Raw genomic sequence first — 21,355 nt, forward strand, 5'->3', positions numbered from 1 at the left:
GCTGGTGGGATTTGGGAAGCACCATTTAAAAATCGCATGACGCCCCCTCAGCTTACCAATTTTTTCACATGGCCCCCCCTTATAGCGGACATTTTTTGGGATGACCCCCCCCCAAAAAAAAAAAATTGAACAAACAATATTTAGATTTCAACTTTTTTAATATTTCTCTTTTATCCCCCTACTTCACGTTATTGTGCTCACTATGAAGACAATATTTACAATCTCTTTACGACAGAGAGCTGTTCTTTAAAAAACAAATCAAAGGAAAGAGAAGTCAATTTCGGATCTCCTAGTTATGGCTCGCCCTGAGCGTGTGGCACTTGGCCTCTAATTGGCATCTTCCTCATCTGAATTGATGAATGCAAGAGTGACGTCACTTGAGTCATCTTCTCCCCCAGAGTCAATGGCATCACTGTCATACTCATCATTGTCACTTTCATCCGTTTCACTGCTGTCAGCACTTGCCCTGTTGTCATTTTGTGTCAATGTCCTGGCATTTCTCAGTGTTGGTTGGCCAGCTCTGAGAGGACTCTTCTGCTGCAAGCATGAATGTCTTACAATTGCCTTTACTTTCTCACTCTTGCTGCTTTTCAAATGCTGCTTCAGCCCGTGGTGATTTGAGTACTTGTTTAGTTCTGGAACACGTAGCTTTTTAAGCTTGGTTAGATCTTCGCACAACTCAGTCCAAGGATAATCCTCCTCCCTACTTAACTTTGCCTTTTCTTCTGCTCTCTTTTTCCTTTTAAATTCCAGCACTTCAAGATGCTGAAGATAATCCACCACAAACTTCGATTTGACAATAAACTTATCTGCAAATAGAGCAACGCTCTCTGGGTCAGATAAAACCAGCCTGCCACTTCCATGCTCGTTCTTCTTTATATTGTTAATCCAATCAGGGAAAGAGCGCATTACTACATGAGCATCATGAAAGAGGCTCATTTCAAAATGCGCAATAATGGCCAAAGCGACGAGTCTTTTAAGAAAAGGTTTACAGCTGAACGATCCAGGCAGTTTGACATCTTACAAGCAAAAGAAGCAATTTTTCTAGGTGCGGATGGCTGTTCAGAAAGGGCGAGTGAGTTTTCCATGCAAGGGTACCAGTTGAAGCCCAGTGATGGAAGAAAACTGAACTTCTCCATCAAAGAGCACAGAGTAATGGTGGAAAAGTTGAATGTCATATTGAAAGATGTAAAGGAACACGATTCCACACTCTTTCAGTTCAATGGGCTTGCTTTAAAGCAGGGCGAAGAATTTGCCCACAGTTTTAATGTAAAACAGATCAAATGTACAGAGGCTAAGTTGACGAAGGTCACGCAGGACATGGAAGCACTAGAAAATAAGAAGAGCAGTTATAACAGCATATTCAAAGGCATACTCAAACAGCACATCAACAAAAGGAGAAGGAAAAAAGAAAACCGCAGAAAGTCAAATGAAAGAAAGAGGAAGCGGACTGAAAACAACGTCCAACAAGTTTATGGAATCTGTGTTGGAAACCCGCTAGGAAATGATCTTCCACAATGCCTTGTGTACCCTCCTAGAACGGCCGTTCCGGTAGAGTGTCTTAAAGTTGAGGATGTTGCCACGTCGATATTTAGAAGAGATGGGCCATACATCGCACAGCTCTTGGAAGGGAATTATTTCACTAATGCTGCAAGAAGCAGAATCACCGCCAACCTTGAGCGGGAAGTCAGAGATTATGTTTACACCTTCATGTACCCTGAAGAGTACACTTTGACGGAAAGCAGTGCTGCTTCTTGCAGCATTGGTGAAAGAGACTCCCATAGCAGCACAAGCGGCGACGAAGAACTCGACGACAGCGGAGATGAAGATGAGTGCCAGTGAAAGTTGCATTCGAAAATAACAGTGTTAAATACTTCTTTTCAGTAGCTACAAATGCTTTTTGTCGCTAACCGTTTTTTTAAAGCAGAAGGAAAGTTTGTAATAAATTTGTATCCTGCCTTCTATGTTTATTCTATAGCAATTTTTTTGATATTCAAACATTATGCCATTTTAAAGTTTTACTAAAATATTTCACGTGACCCCCCTTTTCCCTTATTTTTTTGGGATGGCCTCCCCTCGAAAGCCATTTTCTTTCGCATGGCCCCCCCCCCCTCCAAATCCCACCAGCCCCCCCTACCTTATAAAAAATGAACGGTCCCTAAATTTTCTTAGGGGCACGGTGATTAAATGTATGTTACAGTTAGCGGGTCTGACAACATCCCAGAGTCGATCAAGGAGTGAAATTTTTCAACAGAGTTAGGCCCATAAGGACCCTTTTTTTTTTTTTCGTTTCAATATGCCTATCTTTTAACCAAAGCTTGCTAATTTTCTTTTTTCTTTCGGTACCAAAACGTGCAAAAACGTATCCTGGAAATGACGTAAACCATTTAAATGCATTCACAAGTCATCACGCATGGCTAAGTTGACGAAACATATCGGTGGACAAAATATCACTGACGAGCGTCTGAACGACATATGTCCGTTGCAAAATTCTTATAGGCCGCAATGATGCTGTCAGAGGCGAGTATATACGCATTTATCGGCTTTGCTTTAACCATAAAAGGACATGTTATTGCTCATCCAGAAGGTAAATATCTTTAATTGACTTTCTTGGTCAATACGCAATAATAACAATGAATCTTAACAATTAACTTTGCGATGTTATCAGCAATAGCCAGTTTTTCTTTTCTTTTCTTTTTTTTTCTTTATTCCGCTGGGTTTTAATAGTTTTACATTATTTACGGTGCTTGGTTGAACTTGTGCCGAATAGGACGCTTATTTTTATCTGGTCTTGACGTGCAATACCAACGGTTAAATAACATCGGTATTCGTGCAGTGAGATCATTTTGCATGCATGGTTCATTAACATTGATGCACTAAGCAAAATACGAGCGCTTTCAGCAGCTCAGACAGTTTTATAAACCGAAACGCCTATTTGGGCGACAAATGCCCGTATTTGCAAAACAATTTCGAGCATTAGTGAACTCGTTCAAGGTTTCATATCAATAGCAATTGATTTTCTTTTCAGGAAAATTTTTCAATAGCCTGATTAGCCTACAGTGCAATATTCTGCTGTCACATCTTTTAAATTTCTTGGCTAACCTTGCTGCTTTGACCCACATTATCGTTTTAGCATAATTGTACTTCGAAATTATTTCCAATTGGCGTTTGTGGATGCCATTATATTACAATTTTGATTGAGAGCCCAGAATAAAGGTCGACTTGTTCGACACGGTAAGGGACGTATTGCGACACAGCAGGGGCTAACTATTGTAAAAAAAAAAAAAGGCATCTTGAAGGACCTTTCACTAAAACGACAAAACTAATAATCACGGCAGCATTTTTCACAACACATCACCAAGGGGATTCTAAATTTAATAGAATTATGAGATTTTTTGCAAGATTTACAAGGGAAAATTTATAATCTTGTTTATACTCTTTTGTTGGTTAGTAACAGAACTTTACGTCAACCAAGTTCAACTGTGCTTAATGCCCTAATTCTCCAATTTTGCACAATCCGTAAAATATCTCTGATGTCAACCACAATTAAATAGAGTAGACTTGTTGTTAACTTTGCTTTCTAACAGCTTTTGTCGCAGGAAATGTGTGACATACTTCAGACAATCCAATATTAGCACCGAGACTTATCGAGATAAATCCCGGTCTTAACAATGCTTATTTTAGACTGCAGTGCTGAAACTGAAGAGACACGCGAGGTACACTCGTTTACAGGCGTGGCTGTAATCGTTTCTTTAGGGCGCCTGAGATAGACATAAAGTTCTGTCTCCTATCCAGCCATTATCAATTCTGATGGTCTTCCTATCTTAGTTCACTGTTGTCGAAATGCTTCCTTTAACATTCGTGCATCACCATTCAAGAGTTTCCGATCTTATAAGGTTAATATCTGGAGCTAGAAAGGGCTAATTAACGATTTCTTTTAAAATATACACTCGAGTTTTTTACGATGTTCCAGCAGCAAGACTTACGCCATTAATTAGATGTACCTAGGAGGTATTTCATTGTTTCTATATTTTAAAGTTTACGTCGTTTGTCGTTTATTAATTATTTTGTACTGCCTCGGGGGTACTTACTAACTCAGGCTAGACTATTTTTAATAAAAGGCGTTCAAGAATTTTCTAGATGTTATACTTGTCGTGGTATAGTATTAACCCTCTAATCTCGTGGCAAAAGTGCGTGCGACATTTACAAGGAACGTCGACAACGCTGCACCCAAGTTGTCTTGCTAACTACTTGTCAAACTCATTAATCATGACCGTGACGGTGGTTTCGACACCCGGTCTTAATTAGCATAGACTTTGACGATTGAAGATATATCAAACACTCGAGACAGTGTTTCATCAGCTATCCAGACACCTCGAATTTCGTCAAAAATACTCCGCTGCGCGTCGCATTTTCAACTGTGTTCTCGGTGTTTGAACATCCCGAGGAAACACTGTCTCTTGTGTTTGATATACTACTTGAAGTAACCAAACTGGGAACGCCAACCGAAGGATTAAGCAGGCAAACAATCCGTAGCTGTTTAGAACTTATGCTCTCAGAGAGTAAAAGTCGCCGAAAGAAGGAACAGATTGTTGTGTTTGACTTAGAGATTGGATAACCAACTTTCACGATATGGCTGACCTGTGATATGAAATTAGGCGCAATGTTTTGGCGGATTTTATTACGCTGCAAAAGTGGAAAAGGGTTTCTGCAACATTGAATAGCAATGCCATGTTATTTATTTCATTTTCAATAATATCTGGCGAAGTGTTGTGAGGCTCTTAAAAAATTCTGATGAAATAGCAGGCGATATGGTATGGACTAGCATTCCATCCCGGGGTAGGTGGGAAAGGGGAGAGAGGAAGGGGAGGGTGGCAGTTGCACCCATTGTTTCCATACCTTCAAACTACTAAAACCTATAAAAATATGGTATGGCTGGGTGGGGAAGGCAAGTATGGTTAATGAAGACTGCGTAGAGTTAAAAAGTGTGTAACGGTTAAGAAAAGAAGTAAGTGTCTATTTCTCAATTATCGTTTAATTACAGCTAAAAACGCACTCTGAATGCCGTATGCTATGCACCGAATCCTATGTGTACCAATTAGAACTAGAATCTAAATTAAGTTTATATAACTATGTTTATATAACTATTTTTTATAAGGCACTGAGATGGATGTTGTGGTAATTTCATCTCTGTTAATATCTGTAAATACTCTAAAGAATGTATCGTACAAGCATTTTAAAGGGTGGGATGTTAAATCCTTTCCTAGATGATTATTTTAGATCGCCAGTAAGTTACATAGCAAGATCTTATTTTTAGCTTTAGTTTAGCTTAGCTTTTTCAATCTTAATCGTACATATTGTTTGCTCCTTTTTTCTTCCTCTTGATTTTTAAGAACTTTTTAATCATATCTAGTTTTAATTGTAAATGTTTTTTTCTTTTACTTGGCTTTTTTGAAGATGGCCACCAGTTCATTAATTTTATAACTATTAAGTGTCACCCACTTTGAATAAAGGCTGTTTGATTGACTGATTGATCAATTGATTGATTGATTGGTTGATTGATTGATTGATTGATTTATTGATCGATTGATCGATTGGTCGGCCGGTCGATCGATCGATCTGTCGATTGATTGATTGACTGATTGACTGATTGATTGATTTGTCGATTGATTGGTTGATTGATCGATTGATCTCATGAATAGTGTGACTATTTTTAAACATTATTATTTTGGGGTCCACTACTAAAGGTCCTGGATGTGGAGCCCTACTCACAGATTCCGTCGTTGGAAGCGAGATCAGGGTGACCTCGTCGCTAAACTCCAGTTTTGATGAAGATCATGCTGTACTTAACAGTTCCAATGCTTGGTGCTCCAATGCTCTCAACACAGCACAGTATTTAGCTGTCATTTTAGGTGAGAACACTAGAAGTATGTACTTGTCTTGTAGGACTTAATTGTTAGTTGTGAACCATTGCAGAAACAATAACTACGTTTGTAGTCCGAAAATAATTTCTGTTCTCTCTTGTAATTGCTGTTATGAACGAATTGATGGAAGGGGTGGGCCTGAGCTGGACTCTGGATCGAACGGTCTGGGTACGGGCCCTGTCTAGGGTTATTGTGTTGTGTTCTTGGGAGAGACACTTAACTCTCTCATAGAGTCTTTTTCCATCTATTAAAGGTCAAATTTAATAATAAAGTAACCCTGTGATAGAGAAGCTTATCCCACTCAGAGACACTAGAAAGATTCCTAACCAACCAGAAACATCATAACCTTCGGGCACTCGCCACAGCATTATATGAATCACAGCGTTCACCATTTTCAGCCGAAGTCGCCACTCTCTACGGCATTTCGTACTCGGAAGGGGCTCTTGCGTAAAAAGAGCGAGGATTCTCGAGGTTAGACCTTTCATCCGCGAAATGTTGTAGAATAAGCAGAAAGCGATTCTGCCTTGGCAACTTTGAGCCCAAAGTAAGTGCACACGTTGCATTTGGTGGAGACATGAGCACAATCCAACTTGAACATGAGCACGATCCATGAGCACGATCCAGTTTGAACAATTCTGTAAACGAAAGGCACAAAACAAACATTGTGCGCAACAGTGCGTTTTGACAAGTGTTTTATTTTTTTGCGACTTTATGCTGATATTTTTTTTCTCAAACAGACCAGCCAGCGAACCTCTCAGGATTTGAGCTCCAAGGAAGAAGTTCTACCAATCAGTTTGTAACCAAGTTTAAAATGGGGTACAAATCTGACGCTGATCAGAACTCACCGCAAATTTACCCTACGGATCAAAATCAAAAGGTACTTGAAAATCTGTCACTGATTACGCAAAGAATTTTTCTGATCATGACTCGTCGCGCAGTACGTTGTCACGTCACGTAAGACGTCGTGACAAAATAATGTCTGCGTGGAGTGTTTAAACAATCTGTAGAAGAACTTTGACTTCTATTTTAGAACTGGGTATTCCTTTAAACAAAAATTGTTACTTAGCTGAATGACGGTGGATTAAGTTCGTGTTATATCTCTAAGCGAATCACAACAGTGGTGACTTTCAGCAATTCAACTACTGAACAAAAGCAACTTTAACATCAAGACGACTAGAATCTTTAAAAAAAAAAAAAACACTTAATATGTCCGCAATGTGTGCAAGTGTTATTTGCAGCTTTACATGCATGTGCCTATCTGTGTCGTCTTCGAGTATAATGCATTGCTTTGGGGTGATCTGAATTAGGATTAGTGATCCGAGATCACTTGGATCATGGTGCATGAAAGACACCGATAAATCCGTGACCAGAGTGGATTCATCGGTTCCTTTGATGTACCATGATCTGAGTGATCACAGATCACTAATCCTGATCCAGATCACCCCAAAGGAACGCACCCTAAAACACGAACGTGAGTAGAGCTTCGGTGCTTCATTCTTCATTCGCATAGCTTTCGAATTCTGGAGCTCCACGTATCTGTATTGGCTGTATAGACTGTCATTTTGTACAATGGAAACATGGTCCGCAAAGCGTACACGTTTGTAAGGTCTGTTTAGGTTGTGTTATTTCAGCCTGCGACCAGGTTCTCGTGCGTTGCAGCGGGAGCAAAGTTCATGAGCAAAGTCGCGAGAGATGAGTCAGCGAGCGAAGCAAGCCGCTGAGGGGCCTGGTAAAAAAAATGAGAGCCTGCACGGAAGGCACATACTGTTTTCCCAATACAGCGCGTTCGCCCACGAACGCAGCATTCTGATTGGTGAAAAATGACAGGTCCTATTAATATGACCAAAACCAGCAGCGATTATCAAACACAAACGTGGCGTCCATGTAGGAATCCCAGTGTGGGATTTGTCCTGAAAGCTCTTTTAAAAACTTCTCTTCGAAGCAAATATCGTGGTCGATCTAAAACAGGAACATGGTAAAGCTGTGAATTGTCTTTTAGAGGGAAGGGATTTTTTTTTTCGGTTATGCCAACTGGATACGGTAAAAGGTTTATATTTCAACTGTTTGCAACTGCAATGACGATCAAGAAAGTTCGCCATGTACAACCTTCAGATACTGTAGTGTTAGTGACTTATGCTAACCAGCATAATTCAGGATCAGATAAATGAGAGAAAATCACTTGGCTTAGATTGTGCCGCGATTAAAAATGTCAAAGATTTGTCTAACGTTGCCAGCGGCAAAACACAAGTATTATTTGCATAACTAGAGCTAAAAGAACTAAAAGTCTCCTCGTGCAGTTTGCTGTCATATTTGTTGATGCATGTTTTTCTCAGTTTCTATTGGCTAATTATTGGACACATTTAGCTAGCGAGTTGTCAAAATCTTGGCACCTTCCGAGGGGCTGCATTCAGAAAACAACATCGTCATTAAAGGCTTTCATTCTCACCGGCTCTCTTCGCTCGCCGACGGCTTTGCTCGTGCCGCCAACGATGATAGCCTGCTCGCAGACTACCTCGTCCGCTGCCTGATCACGAAGTATTCACCGAAATTATTATTAGCACACGGATAACGAGAATATAGAAACCATCACTAAATGAAAAGTTTCACACCGCTCGCTGAAAAGGTGTGTGTTAATTTTTCCTATTCTAGGTATTTCGACCGACGCCATTTGATGGAGATGAAATTGTGTACTTTCCACTTAACGGAACCAAGATGCAAACTGTAATATTTTATCCTTCTGAATGGAATGGTCATATCTGCATGAGGATAGAGTTATATGGATGTGTACCAGGTATGTATATATGCGAATCGAGAGCAAATGAAACTTACTATATATTTGTAATGCATGGTCGTGCAATAGCCCTTTTCACGGTTAATTTTTCTCATTTGCATTACAATGTAATCCAACGTGGATGCGAAGCAATTTCGGGCAAAAACTACAAAATAGCCCGAAATTGCCTCACATACATGCTAAATTTTATTGTAATGCAAATGAGCAAAGGTAACCGTGAAAAGGGCTATTAACCGCGTCAAAACGATGAAGATTCTAGGAATGCAAATCAACCTATTGATTAAGGTTTTACTGGCAATCATTCGATAAAGCACGTGGTAATTCTGACAAGTTTAGAACTAGTAGGTGCAACCATTGTTCAATATAAGGCTCCGTCCAGACTACGTCGGGGAAATTTGGAAACGGCGTTTTGACTCTCCCGATTTGAAAGCGCGTCAAATGTTTTTCGTTAACACTACGCCAGAGACATTTAAAAACGCAACAATAACCGGCCATTTTGGATTTGACCTCGGGCAGGGAAATCAGATTATTGTGACGTCACCTTTTTCGAAAACCTCCGTTTACTAAAACGGGAAGCCTGGCCTTTTCAAATTCTTTTGGCTTGAAGAGCGGGTTTTCTCAAAGCTCCGTTTACGCAACGGATTAGTGTGGACGAAAGGCCCAATTGTAGGAATAAAGCTGCGTTTTCAATTTTCTCCGGACCAGTGTGGATGGGGCCTAAGAGACGTAATCATTGCCGGTTTAAATGTTTTTCTTAACTACGTTTGTTTTATCGAGCGCAAGATTAATATTTTTGTGGCAAATGATCAACTGTTAACAATTTTTCTTAGTGGATGGAGGTTATACTCCCTGGTCAAATTGGACTTATTGTTCCAGTTCATGTGGTAAAGGGACCAGCGTTCGCTACAGAACGTGTTCTGATCCTGCTCCGGCTAATGGCGGTAAAGACTGCATCGGAGAATCAATCCAGATCAAGGAGTGTGTAGGAACATCATGCCCAGGTGCGTATTCCACCCTTACTCTCATATTCACTTCATATGTGTTAAAGAAATTGCGCGTACGAGGTTACGTACTCTCTAGCTTGCTTATGAAAACGCGCTTGGTATACGGCTGATGCCTGTGAGAAACCAGGAGAAACCGCACTGTTTTGAGGTCGCACTCTGATTAGGACAGGGCCTCTCAATTCACTGGAGACTACATTGCATATTCGCGAAAAGCTATTTAAAATGCAATGGCGCAACTATTAGCTTACGTACCAACGCTTAATTGTCGGTACCCAATAATCAATACTCAATACCCCGTACACGTAGGATAATGGATGTGCCATTCTGAACAAAATATATTGTTGATCGTTATTTAATAAAGCCAAAATTCTTGGGTTAGACACTACAAGACGCCAGTCTGTTTAAAAGCTATCTCTTTTTTTGTTGTTGTTAAGTACGAAAGAAAAGACTTTTATCATCTCGTTTTGGTGGGGCGGTGGTTTGGACGGAGCTATTCCGGGTACCGTAAATAAATATTAAATGAATATTATAATACGGTGCAACGTTACATAAAGTTTTCGCTCAGCAACAAAGTACCCGCTAGTTCAGTGTGAAGGCTTCTTGTTTTACATTACTTTCTCATTTTATTGATAGTTGATGGCGGTTTTTCTAACTGGTCGAACTGGACTCGATGTAGTGTCTCCTGTGGGACTGGATTCGAGTTACGCCAACGAACTTGCACTAATCCATCCCCTATGCATGGCGGGAAACTTTGTGAGAGCAGCTCTTCCGTAGACGTTCGAACCTGCTTCACAGTAGATTGTAATCCGCAAGGTAAATGTTGCTTTTTTCAGCGTTTCTTGGCAGAGTTGTTGAGTGATTGAAATGGCATATTAGCCAAATATTTAGCAGAAAATACCTTATGCTTCCCCCATGTCATCAATGTAAGATGGTTGTTTGCAAACGCTCATTCTGACAGATATAGTACAATTTACTGGTAGTCTATCAAAAGGGGAAATAACCGCGATGGGATATTTTTTTCTATAAATACAAATTCTCGTTTCTTTTGCCATAGTTGGTAGTTATACAGGAAGAAACACGTTCTAAAAGCAAATGGGATATTCTAAAACGCAATTTCTGGAACAAATAAAGGAAATCGGCTTAATTTTCCAGATAAAATTAAGAAATCTGGCATTAAATGCCCTTTTTGGCTATTTTTTTGCCAGTGGTAAACATTTTGGCACAATTTTGCATTAAGTGCTTAAATTTTGCCACGAGAATTGAAAAGGTTAGCTGGTAAGAAATGGGTAAATAACTGAAAACTTTACCAGGACCGGAGCTTTGAAGACAGCTTTGGTAAAAATGTCACGAAAAGTTAAGATTTTGCCAAGATCTAGTTGCAGGAATCAGCTTAAGAGAGGGGTTTTCTGCAAGGAAGGCAACAAATATGGTAAAAAGTAAGCCTAAATGTTTATTCTTGGTAAAAAGGTTGTGAGAGGCAGCTTTGTCTTTCTCAGCTTTCGAATTTTGTTAATTTTGCCAATTTTAAAAACGATTGGCAAATTTATCGGTAATTGAGGTAATCTCTGTCAATTTTCTTCTTCTACGAAACATTTGGCAAGGTGCATGGAAATTTCCATGTACCTTTTACAAAACATAAGGCAAGGTACATGGAAATTTCCATGTACCTTTTACAAAAAATAAGGCAAGGTACATGAAAATTTTCATGTACCTTGCACGAAACACATGGCAAGGTACATGGAAATTTCCATGTACCTTGCAACGAAACACATGGCAAGGTCCATGGAAATTTCCATGTACCTTGCACGAAACACATGGCAAGGTACATGGAAATTTCCATGTACCTTGCAACGAAACACATGGCAAGGTCCATGGAAATTTCCATGTACCTTGCACGAAACACGTGGCAAGGTACATGGAAATTTCCATGTACCTCGCAACGAAACAGATGGCAAGGTACATGGAAATTTCCATGTATCTCGCAACGAAACAGATGGCAAGGTACATGGAAATTTCCATATACCTTGCAACGAAACACATGGCAAAGTACATGGAAATTTCCATGTTCCTTATGACTACACATAGCAAAACGTATATGGAAATTTCCGTGTACCTTGTGGTACACATAAACAAGCATTTCCCCATCTGATAATCAGTTGCTCAAGTAAATCTTGGAAAATATAAAATCTAACTACAGCCTGAAAATTACTGAAAAATGAAATAGTTTTAATTAATCAACAGAAAGATACATCAATATAGAACAATAGTACTCTTCTCTCTTTGAACGAGACATGGACCTGGAAATTAAAGAAACAAAATACATCAACGCAGCTGGTTATACATACACTTACTCTAGTTCTCCAGCTCTTGAGCCTTATTTTGGTTCAAGTAACAATTAATCTAATGATCTATTCACCATCGAAATATTTTAGTTGCCATTTCAAAATGAGGTAAAGCCATCTCCTACGAAAGGTTAAAAAGACTAGCTCTGTTGGAAAAAGTTCAAATTCGCTAACAAAAAAAAAGTCGAACTAGAAGATACCACTTTCCGGGTGCCACTTCCTTTGAATAACCTTTTGACCAGAGCTCAAGAAGCGGTATAGTCACCTTCGAAGCCGTTTGGGGCTGCGAAGGAGACTAGGAGCAGTACTAAAATATTATAGCTTTTTTTTTTACGCTGTGGCTAAATGACCGGCAGTCGGTCAAGGTTTTCAAATCACTAAATGACCGGCAGTCTCATATTGTTCTCAAATTTAAGAAATAAAAGGAACCCATCCAATTCAAATTATCATATGTCGATTAAGAACTGCCAAGCGATCCAGAAGAGCTGTATAGATCGCAAGTATAACGCTTGGTTTGCGCTCGGCTCAGAGAGCGAGACCATGGTTTGTGACACAAGATTTTTTTTGGGTCGACTGCCGGTCACGGTTTTCAAATCACTAAATGACCGGCAGTCTCATATTTTTCTCAAATTTAAGGAATAAAAGGAACCCATCCAATTCAAACTATCATATGTCGATTAAGAACTGCCAAGCGATCCAAAAGAGCTGTATAGATCGTAAGTATAACGCTTGGTTAAAGCTCGGCTCGACTGCCGGTCGCGATTCCTTAAATTTGAGAAAAATATGAGACTGCCGGTCATTTAGTGATTTGAGAACCGTGACCGGCACTCAACCCCAAAAAATTCTAAGTGTCACAAACCATGGTCTCGCTCTCTGAGCCGAGCGCAAACCAAGCGTTATACTTGCGATCTATACAGCTCTTCTGGATCGCTTGGCAGTTCTTAATCGACATATGATAGTTTGAATTGGATGGGTCCCTTCGATTCCTTAAATTTGAGAAAAATATGAGACTACCGGTCATTTAGTAATTTGAAAACCGTGACCGGCTGCCGGTCATTTAGCCACAGTGTTTTTTTAATTGATCTACAGCGCAGTGATTAATTAAATCATATCGAGTCGTACTGTTAAAATGGCCAATACACGTAGCAGAAAGATTAATTAATATATTATGCTTTTCGACAATATTGACCGTTGAAACTCTTTTAGGAGACCACACCGCGGCCCCAGGTTACTACAATTCGACGTTTACGGCTAACGGCAAAAAAATTGCCTCTTTGATTTTGCAGATTTTGTGGTCTTTTCTTTAAATATATCACACAAAAATAGCAAAACGACTCCTAATATTCACCTCAAGTACAAATCTACATATCCTCAAATACAAATCTATAAAACGCACAAACAGCCAAGACAGACGGCAAAACATTCACCTTTGCCGTTCGCCGCGTAAACGCCATGCATTATCTCACTGATAAACTCGGTCAATAATAGGTTTCAGGAGATCGGGCGCGATTCATTCCACTTACTTGCACACAGATGTTTTGTCTCCTAAACTCGGCAGTACCTCTGCATAGGTCCCATCGTAACAATCAAAATAGAGCAAACCTCCTTCCTCGAAGTTACCGCTCTAATCGTTCTTTGCCCTTTTGGCGGATTGCAATACGTGATTCCGTTAAACCGCAGTGACATTATCTCACTGACATTTTGGGTGTGCTATTGTTCAGGTTTCCGTAAAGGCCTAGTAATTAGGAGCAGCTTCCTTCATTTACATGTGTCGATGTGCTTTGAATAACGAGGCATATGACAATAGTTCTTATTCAATGGAATGCAAATAAGTGCCCGGTTTATTCGAGCGCGAGTTGTGTATGTGTCAAAAATAACTTATTTTTATTTTATATTTCTCCAAAAACGGAGAAAAGCAAAACACTACACTTTAGAGAGAGTGTTATTTTGAGAAAAGTGTTGGTTTTGCTCGGATTCGCAGAGTTATAAATTAGAATCAGCGGGATCCGGGTCAGCTGAATGCTATTGTAACCGTAGAAATTAACCTATCATTGCGGTTTCGGAAACGAAACTGTCGGACAAGCTGCTTTCATTTCCGCTGTGATGTTTAACGGTCGAATTTTATCTCATGTGCTATATTTTTGAGAATCGTAGTGCCGTCCCGACTAAATATTGAACTGGCTTATTAGTATGACGAATCAAACGTATTCTTGCGGTGAAAGTAGACGTGAGCTGGTGGCCTTATAAGCTGTAAGGAAGCAGGCCAGGGGAAACGGCAGAAGCGGTACACCATTAATTGTTGTGGAACTGCCAACAAGTGAGGTTGTATATCGAAACTCGGCGAGAACACAGTCCGTGAACATGCTACGGTTCAGTTCATCAATTTACAGGTAAAAAGAAATATTCATTTTGCCTTGTTAAGCGTTAAATGACTAGAATTAAAATAGTCGCGGAATGAGCCCATGAACGTGTCAAGTATCTTTGTGGGTTAGTACTCGGGCCATTTATCATCCAAAAGTGCGCCATTTCTGTAATTTTCGAAAACGTACATGTTGCATTGAAAACCTAATCATTCCCTTCATAAAGCTAAAAAAATATCTTTAAGTGAAGAAAAACGTTTTGAGACCGATTACACGTAAATATATAAAGGAGATGGCGTATTCTGAGTAAGCAGTTTACAAACATTGAGTCGTTGAATGCTGAAATCCATACATACAGTCCAAGATAAACACAGTGAACACGAAACAAACAGAGACTAAATCGAACTCTTCGAAACGTTTAAAGATTTCAGAACATTGTTTTACAATATATTGACATGTGTTGTTTCTTTAATTTCTAGGTCCATGAATCTTCAAAAAAGAGCTGTCTTGCTAACACCGTGACAGGATGCTGTGTATCTTACAATAAATTTGTTTGATATCATATAATTTCGAAACATCTGCCTCGTCTCACTCACTAAATTTCGTTGAAGGGCTATCTGACGCGTTCAAAACAGAGAACGATTTAAGAGCTGTATAAATATGCCTCATACATTTTATGTCTGGAAATTTCCATGTACCTTTACAGAGTAACGCAAAAAGGAACAGGGAGTGCGTGAAGGTACAAGGAAATTTCCATGTACCTTAACATGTGTGGTGTAGGAAGGTACATGGAAATTTCCATGTACCTTAACATGTGTGGTGTAGGAAGGTACATGGAAATTTCCATGTACCTTAACATGTGTAGTGCAGGAAGGTACATGGAAATTTCCATGTACCTTAACATGTGTAGTGCGGGAAGGTACATGGAAATTTCCATGTACCTTAACATGTGTGGTGTAGGAAGGTACATGGAAATTTCCATGTACCTTAACATGTGTAGTGTAGGAAGGTACATGGAAATCTCCATGTACCTTAACGTGTGTGGTGTAGGAAGGTACATGGAAATTTCCATGTACCTTAACATGTGTAGTACAGGAAGGCACCGTACCATGTGTAGTGCAATTTTTCTTTTTACCTGCGTTTGAAAGAAATCATGCTCTTGGAGGTAAATTTTACCATAGGAAGTGACTTTGTTGCAAAACTTAACTTCTTCTTAAGAAATCTTGCCAGCCTTAATTCTCTTTTCACCGCACCTGGTAATAGTTTCACTGAAGTGGCTGATTATTGCCAAAAAATCGGCGTTTTAGAATATCCCATTTTCTTTTAGAACGTGTTAAGAATATGTTAACGTTTCGATGTTAATTTTCTAGGGGACCCTGCCGACACCGTAGCACGCTCATCAGACGACGGGAAAGACAAAAATAAATACTGTAAGTTACATAGCTTTAATCGCAGGCGTAGCAGATTTCAAACAATTTTTTTATTAAGAATGTTCGCGGCCAAAATGTTCCTACGTACATATAATTTTTTTTAACTTGCCATGAATGCGCAGTAAGGCAAAGATCAACTTTGGCTGAAAAGAAAAACAATATGGGGGGTCGCCGGCGTACTGGTTCGTTTTGAAGTAAGGCTCATTGAAGACCTTGCGTTTTTAGAAGCTTTTGCTATTTTGAGACGATCTTAACACACGTCGACTACCAGGAATTGAAGAAGCTGCATTGTTAAAATTAAGATCAGGTATACGTACTCAATTCAACACAACTAAGTCCACGAAGTAACCTTTTGTAGTTGATGTCGTTCCTCGAGGTAGAATAGGCCTTGACAAAGATCACAAAATAACTTGCCCCTCCAAATTCCAAGAAAACTATGGTCACAAGAGAACAAAAAAATTCGATATATTAGTAACTTCTCACGGACAGATGTCTTCCTTAGCGCGCGCTTGTTGTACAACGTGATGTGACGTTGCGATACGAATTGCGTGTGCGGTAAAGATGCGCGGTAACAATCCTCCGTAGGAAAAAAGATGGCGACTGGTACATTTACCCATAGCTCTTAGCGCACGAAAACCCTTAACAACGTTCATAAAAACGTGCAGAAACGTTATAAAATCTTCAAAACTAAGTTACTCAATGTCCTTAGTACAGAGACAAATATTGTAAAAATTGGGCTTTCTTTGTGCCCTGTAGGCTATGTTAGGTTCGCAAGGCATTTTGGTAAAATGTACAGCCGCCATCTTTTTTCCTACGGTGGATTGGCACGAGCCGACCTAACCACGTGTAATCGAGTCTTAACTTGCTGTTCTTTGTTGTTGTTGTTGTTGTTGTTGTTTTTTGCTTTAGTTATTCCTATGTTGCTGTTAGCGGTGGCTTTGACCCTTGTTGTCGTCATTTCAGTGGCTATAATCTGTGTGACGCACAAGAGATATGAACACAACAGGTAAGGGTCAGAGATGAAAAAGAGTTCAGTTATATAGCGTATTCAAGGACCGTTTTGATATGGCTGTAAATTTATGCATTTTTCCTATATTTTTACCAGTGTTTTCTTTGGTTACAGTTTTAAATGTAAAACTGAACAAGTACGCTGATAAAAAAAAAATGGTTTTACTACTTTCCTACGACTTTATTTAAGACAGACCGCCACCGCGGACGAAACTTTGGGGGAATCTCGATCGCGTGTGAAATTTTTTGATTGAATTATTAAAATTGCAGACTTTTCTAGAATGCATCAACGAAGATTTGCCAATAACGGTAGCTGTTCCTCGAATTGTATATGTTAAAAATTGTTTCATGTTTAACTTGGGTCTATCGAGTTATGGATGGACGCAGGCGTTTGAAATGCATAAGTGGTACAGGGTATTAAGACTTACCCGAGGCATCGCCACAATCTAGTTCCCAGGGATTTTCTGACATAGAAATGGGAAGAAGCCCTGGGAACAAAATTGCATCTCTGGCGTCTGGTCTGACAGTGCTGTCAAACTTGAGCGTCGATAACTTGATAGACGCCCAGCCAAAAGCATGAACCAATATTTTACATTTGATCACAGTGGAGCGATCATGAATGTAAGTGATAAACAAAGTAAGCGCTTTCCATAGGCCAATCAACCAAAAAATCCGAAAATTTCGAAACGGGAACAAATGGGTAGGGAAATCTCCTGGTAAAGTTTCCAGGAAATCCGGAAATTGTGGAATTTCCGAAAAGCGAACCATTCAACCGAACGAAAACTCCGGAAATTTCGGGAAGAAAGTCAAATGGAACGGAAATTCTCTGCAAGAAAATTCCATAAAAATGTTGATTTACCTCGGAAGGTTATCCTCTTTTCTGGAAATTCCGGAAAATTTATCTAGGTGGCTCCTTTTTCCCAGTAAAATTGTAGAACAATTTTGTCTAATTTTATCTCTATTTTAGGATCACCAATTCCATAGAGAACAAGAGCAACGACAGGATGGCAAATCATTATGAAGAAACTGGAACGACAAGTGTGAATTTGGCTAAAGGTTGACATAGAAACAGCAAAAGAACTTTTCCGAGATAACCGAGTTGACAATGCTCAAATGGGCGATTTTGTATTCAAATTTCAATAGAACCTCGTTATATCGAACTTGGTTGCTTGGAACTCCCAACTAATTTGACTCAAATAATTTCCCTTGCATATACTTTTTTAGTCACTTACTATCGGTTACATCTGGAATTATTTTTTGTCTCCCTTTAGAGTTCGAGTTAGCGGAGTTCAACTTTAACTAGAAAATACTCTCGTTGTCTTCAGTTTTGTTACTCAGGTTCATATGTTATTTAGCTTAATTATACGTGAACAGACGTAGTTTATGTTAAGTTATTTAAGAATGTTCATGAATAAAAAAAAGTAAATACTGAGTTTGTAGTCCTTATTCTCTTGTATAAAATCAACACGTACGATGAAATATAGTCTCTAACATGCAGTTGAACATCAAATGGGATTTCAAATCTCTAAAAATTATTGATTTCTATGTAATGTAAACACAAAAACAAAAACGCACAGAGAGCACACGTTGTAACGTACATATAGAGGAACGACAGGGAATGCATCGGATACGCGTTGAGGAAAACACGAGGTAGGTGGTTTGGACCATTAGTTTTGAATGGGGTAGGGTGTGGGCGGGCAATTTTCCGGGGCATGAAAGTTTTTTCTCACCTTTATGTTGTGCATAGGCGTACGGGCATCTTCGGACTGCGGACCCGAAAAATTTACGCAATGCCCGAATACGTGTTGAAATCGGGATGCAAACACACTCAAATTGTATGAAAACAAACTAGTGAGACACTCTCAGATAGTGCAGAGTGTTATGCAGGGCTGTCATTACGTTTTGAGTCATCTGCTGCCTGTATGTAACTTGTTAGTTTATTTGAATTGTGCCAGTTTAGTGAGCAATAGGCAAGTTCATCCATAACATTAGGGACCACCAAGCATACTCTGCTTTAACATGTGTTATGGGCTTAAATGTCAACCCAATAATCTACAGCAGTTGATCTAGTCATCTACTTGTAGGTGATATGTAGTGGTCCCCAAGACAAATATGGCAGATACTCTAGAAACCTTGATCAATAGTCATTTGTGTAATGTTATCATTGTGAGTGTGCACTCAATAGAGTAAAACAACTTGACATCACTTTTTTAATGGTAAACAGCAAGATTTTACAGTAACTGTGGTGGACATTCGCCATGCTTTCACACGGTACTAAGTAAATTAACTTAGGACTATCTCAGCGTTCCGAGCAGGTCACATTATTGGCAGTTTCTGCTAATTGCAATACTACAAATACTATGCCTTGTTGTTTACAAATGATACATTGACCATATGTCCAGTAACAGTTCTTGGACTACGCAGCTCACATCACATAATTATCTCAAAACAATAAGCGTGGCTGAGTATTTCAGCAGACCCAAGTTCAACTCCTTGGCCAAGCTTGTAAATAGCCAACTGGTTTGCCTTCTGCCAGTTAGGGTTTTTAACCTTGTTATATTTGACTTGAATCATTTGTTACTGACATTGAATTACTTAGTCCACTAGCCTTTATGCTTTGTAAACTGACCGAGGATAAATTAGGGTTATTTATTTAATATGTTAACTATATCAATGACAGTAACTTGGTTAACTGATGTCTGTTCTTTTACTTTCCACCTTGTGTACCACATGTACAGCTAACATTGTGTAATATGCCTCGGCACTGTTTTTGAGTAAGCTCTTTAGTGTCTTTTTACTGGGTGAAGAAGACCACCCAAGTGACTTTCCATACTTGTAGATGGGCATGTATATTCAGAGTCCCATTTGTGGTCATTCTTGCTTTAAGACACAGCACAGTCTGATTTGCACAGATCTTTTTGCAGATGACTTGAACAGCATATTTAAAGTGACTTCCATAATCGTTTTTGGAATTCTTCTTAGTAATAGAAAAGTAGTACCTGTAAATAGCTTACCTTGGCACGTTGATGTTAGGCAAACAAATCTTGACCTCACTCTGCCGTATGATAAGGGAGACAATTCGTCTAAAAATTCATATAAAGCAAAGTTTGTGGTGAATCTGTTTCCAAAATAATGTCACGTTATACAGTGTTTGGAATGTTAAGGTTGTATTAATCGAAGCCGACCTTGAAGAGTACTCATCTTTTCACACCTCACGCTTTGCCGTCGGATCTCTCCAATAGAAACAGTTAATCCTGACAGAATCAAGAATTAATAATAATTTTATCATAAATTGTTAAGGTGGCTCACAACAGCGTACAGCAACTTCCAGAACTAATTCTTTGGTGGGTCTTTACAACCACTTTTACCAGTTGATTGGCCTTCATTGATGGCATCAAATAGGTAGTTGTTCTTTCAAACGCTTTGTTTTACCAGTATTCACTATCGAATTGTGATCAGCATGATACGATACAACTTAAAGCAAAGCCTAGAAAGTTCTTCAAAAGAGATTCAAAGACACCTTAATTGTTTATAAATTAATATACAATGTATTGGGCTAATTAAAATTCCGATCAATTTAGGGTTTCGGCTGGTTATACTCTTTGTAAATGTGCTATTTGCCGGATTTGAAATATATCGTGCTATAGTTCAAAAATATTTTATCCTTCTCCTGTGGTTTTTAAAACTAGACTTAATACCTTGAACATTATATGTATGTGCGTATCTAGCATGTCTAGCAACGTTCCTGACTGAGTCGATCTGGAATGACCTTGTTGTTAAAGCAAATGAAAAACGTTAACCGCGAAAAGGGCCATTGCTAACATGAGACAAATAAAAACTAAGTTAGGCGCTTGACCTGCTGGGTTTGTGACGGACCATAATATGTCCGGCCCCGTGGCCCAATGGATAAGGCATCTGACTACGAATCAGGAGATTCCAGGTTCGAATCCTAGCGGGGTCGATTTTTTTTCCCGTCAGGTATAAAAATTTAAATGCACTCGAAATATCCGAGTCATTCATAATAAAAGTGTAGTCGTTATTTTTTGAATAGTTAGTTTTCCCTTTTAAGCATTAACCGGGATAAAAATATACTCTTCATTTTAGTTTTGAATAACTGCTCTCAGCCAAAAAGTCTCTTTTTTCAGTGATCAAAGCGTATAAACAATTGTTAACATCAGATATAAATTTTAAAAAACATTAATTGTACTATGTCCGGCCCCGTGGCCCAATGGATAAGGCATCTGACTACGAATCAGGGGATTCCAGGTTCGAATCCTGGCGGGGTCGACTATTTTTCTTACAGTGAGCAGCACCTTCCAGAAATAAGACTTTGTAGGTCTTTACAGCCACTGTTTCCCATTTGATCGGTCTTCATTAAATAGCATCGAACATGTAATTATTTTAAAATAATGCTTTAAAAATAACAAGCAATTAAAACCTAAGGATCCAATGTCCCGATGTATCGGCGACCTCATGACGCCATTCTCAAGGAATGA

At 39.2% G+C, this 21,355-nt stretch overlaps 1 protein-coding gene and 2 non-coding genes across 3 annotated transcripts in view; all 3 read left to right on the forward strand.

The window, feature by feature from the left end:
• LOC145460351 (netrin receptor UNC5C-like) overlaps window positions 1-19,061 on the forward strand; it is a 30,030-nt gene extending 10,969 nt beyond the window's left edge. The window contains exons 2-9 of the mRNA XM_081445135.1: window positions 5,748-5,912; window positions 6,662-6,801; window positions 8,574-8,715; window positions 9,546-9,716; window positions 10,353-10,532; window positions 15,792-15,851; window positions 16,761-16,857; window positions 17,827-19,061. Coding sequence (XP_081301261.1) covers window positions 6,736-6,801; window positions 8,574-8,715; window positions 9,546-9,716; window positions 10,353-10,532; window positions 15,792-15,851; window positions 16,761-16,857; window positions 17,827-17,920 — 810 coding nt within the window. The 5' untranslated portion in view covers window positions 5,748-5,912; window positions 6,662-6,735 and the 3' untranslated portion in view covers window positions 17,921-19,061. The remainder of the gene's footprint in view (window positions 1-5,747; window positions 5,913-6,661; window positions 6,802-8,573; window positions 8,716-9,545; window positions 9,717-10,352; window positions 10,533-15,791; window positions 15,852-16,760; window positions 16,858-17,826) is intronic.
• A 1,686-nt stretch (window positions 19,062-20,747) lies between these two features.
• On the forward strand, window positions 20,748-20,820 carry Trnar-acg (transfer RNA arginine (anticodon ACG)). Its single transcript has one exon. It is a non-coding gene; the product is annotated as a tRNA-Arg (tRNA).
• A 253-nt stretch (window positions 20,821-21,073) lies between these two features.
• Trnar-acg (transfer RNA arginine (anticodon ACG)) lies at window positions 21,074-21,146 on the forward strand. Its single transcript has one exon. It is a non-coding gene; the product is annotated as a tRNA-Arg (tRNA).
• The last annotated feature ends 209 nt before the right edge of the window (window positions 21,147-21,355 follow it).

This window comes from Orbicella franksi, chromosome 11 (genome assembly GCF_964199315.1).
Source record: "Orbicella franksi chromosome 11, jaOrbFran1.1, whole genome shotgun sequence".
NCBI classification, from domain to species: Eukaryota; Metazoa; Cnidaria; class Anthozoa; order Scleractinia; family Merulinidae; genus Orbicella; species Orbicella franksi.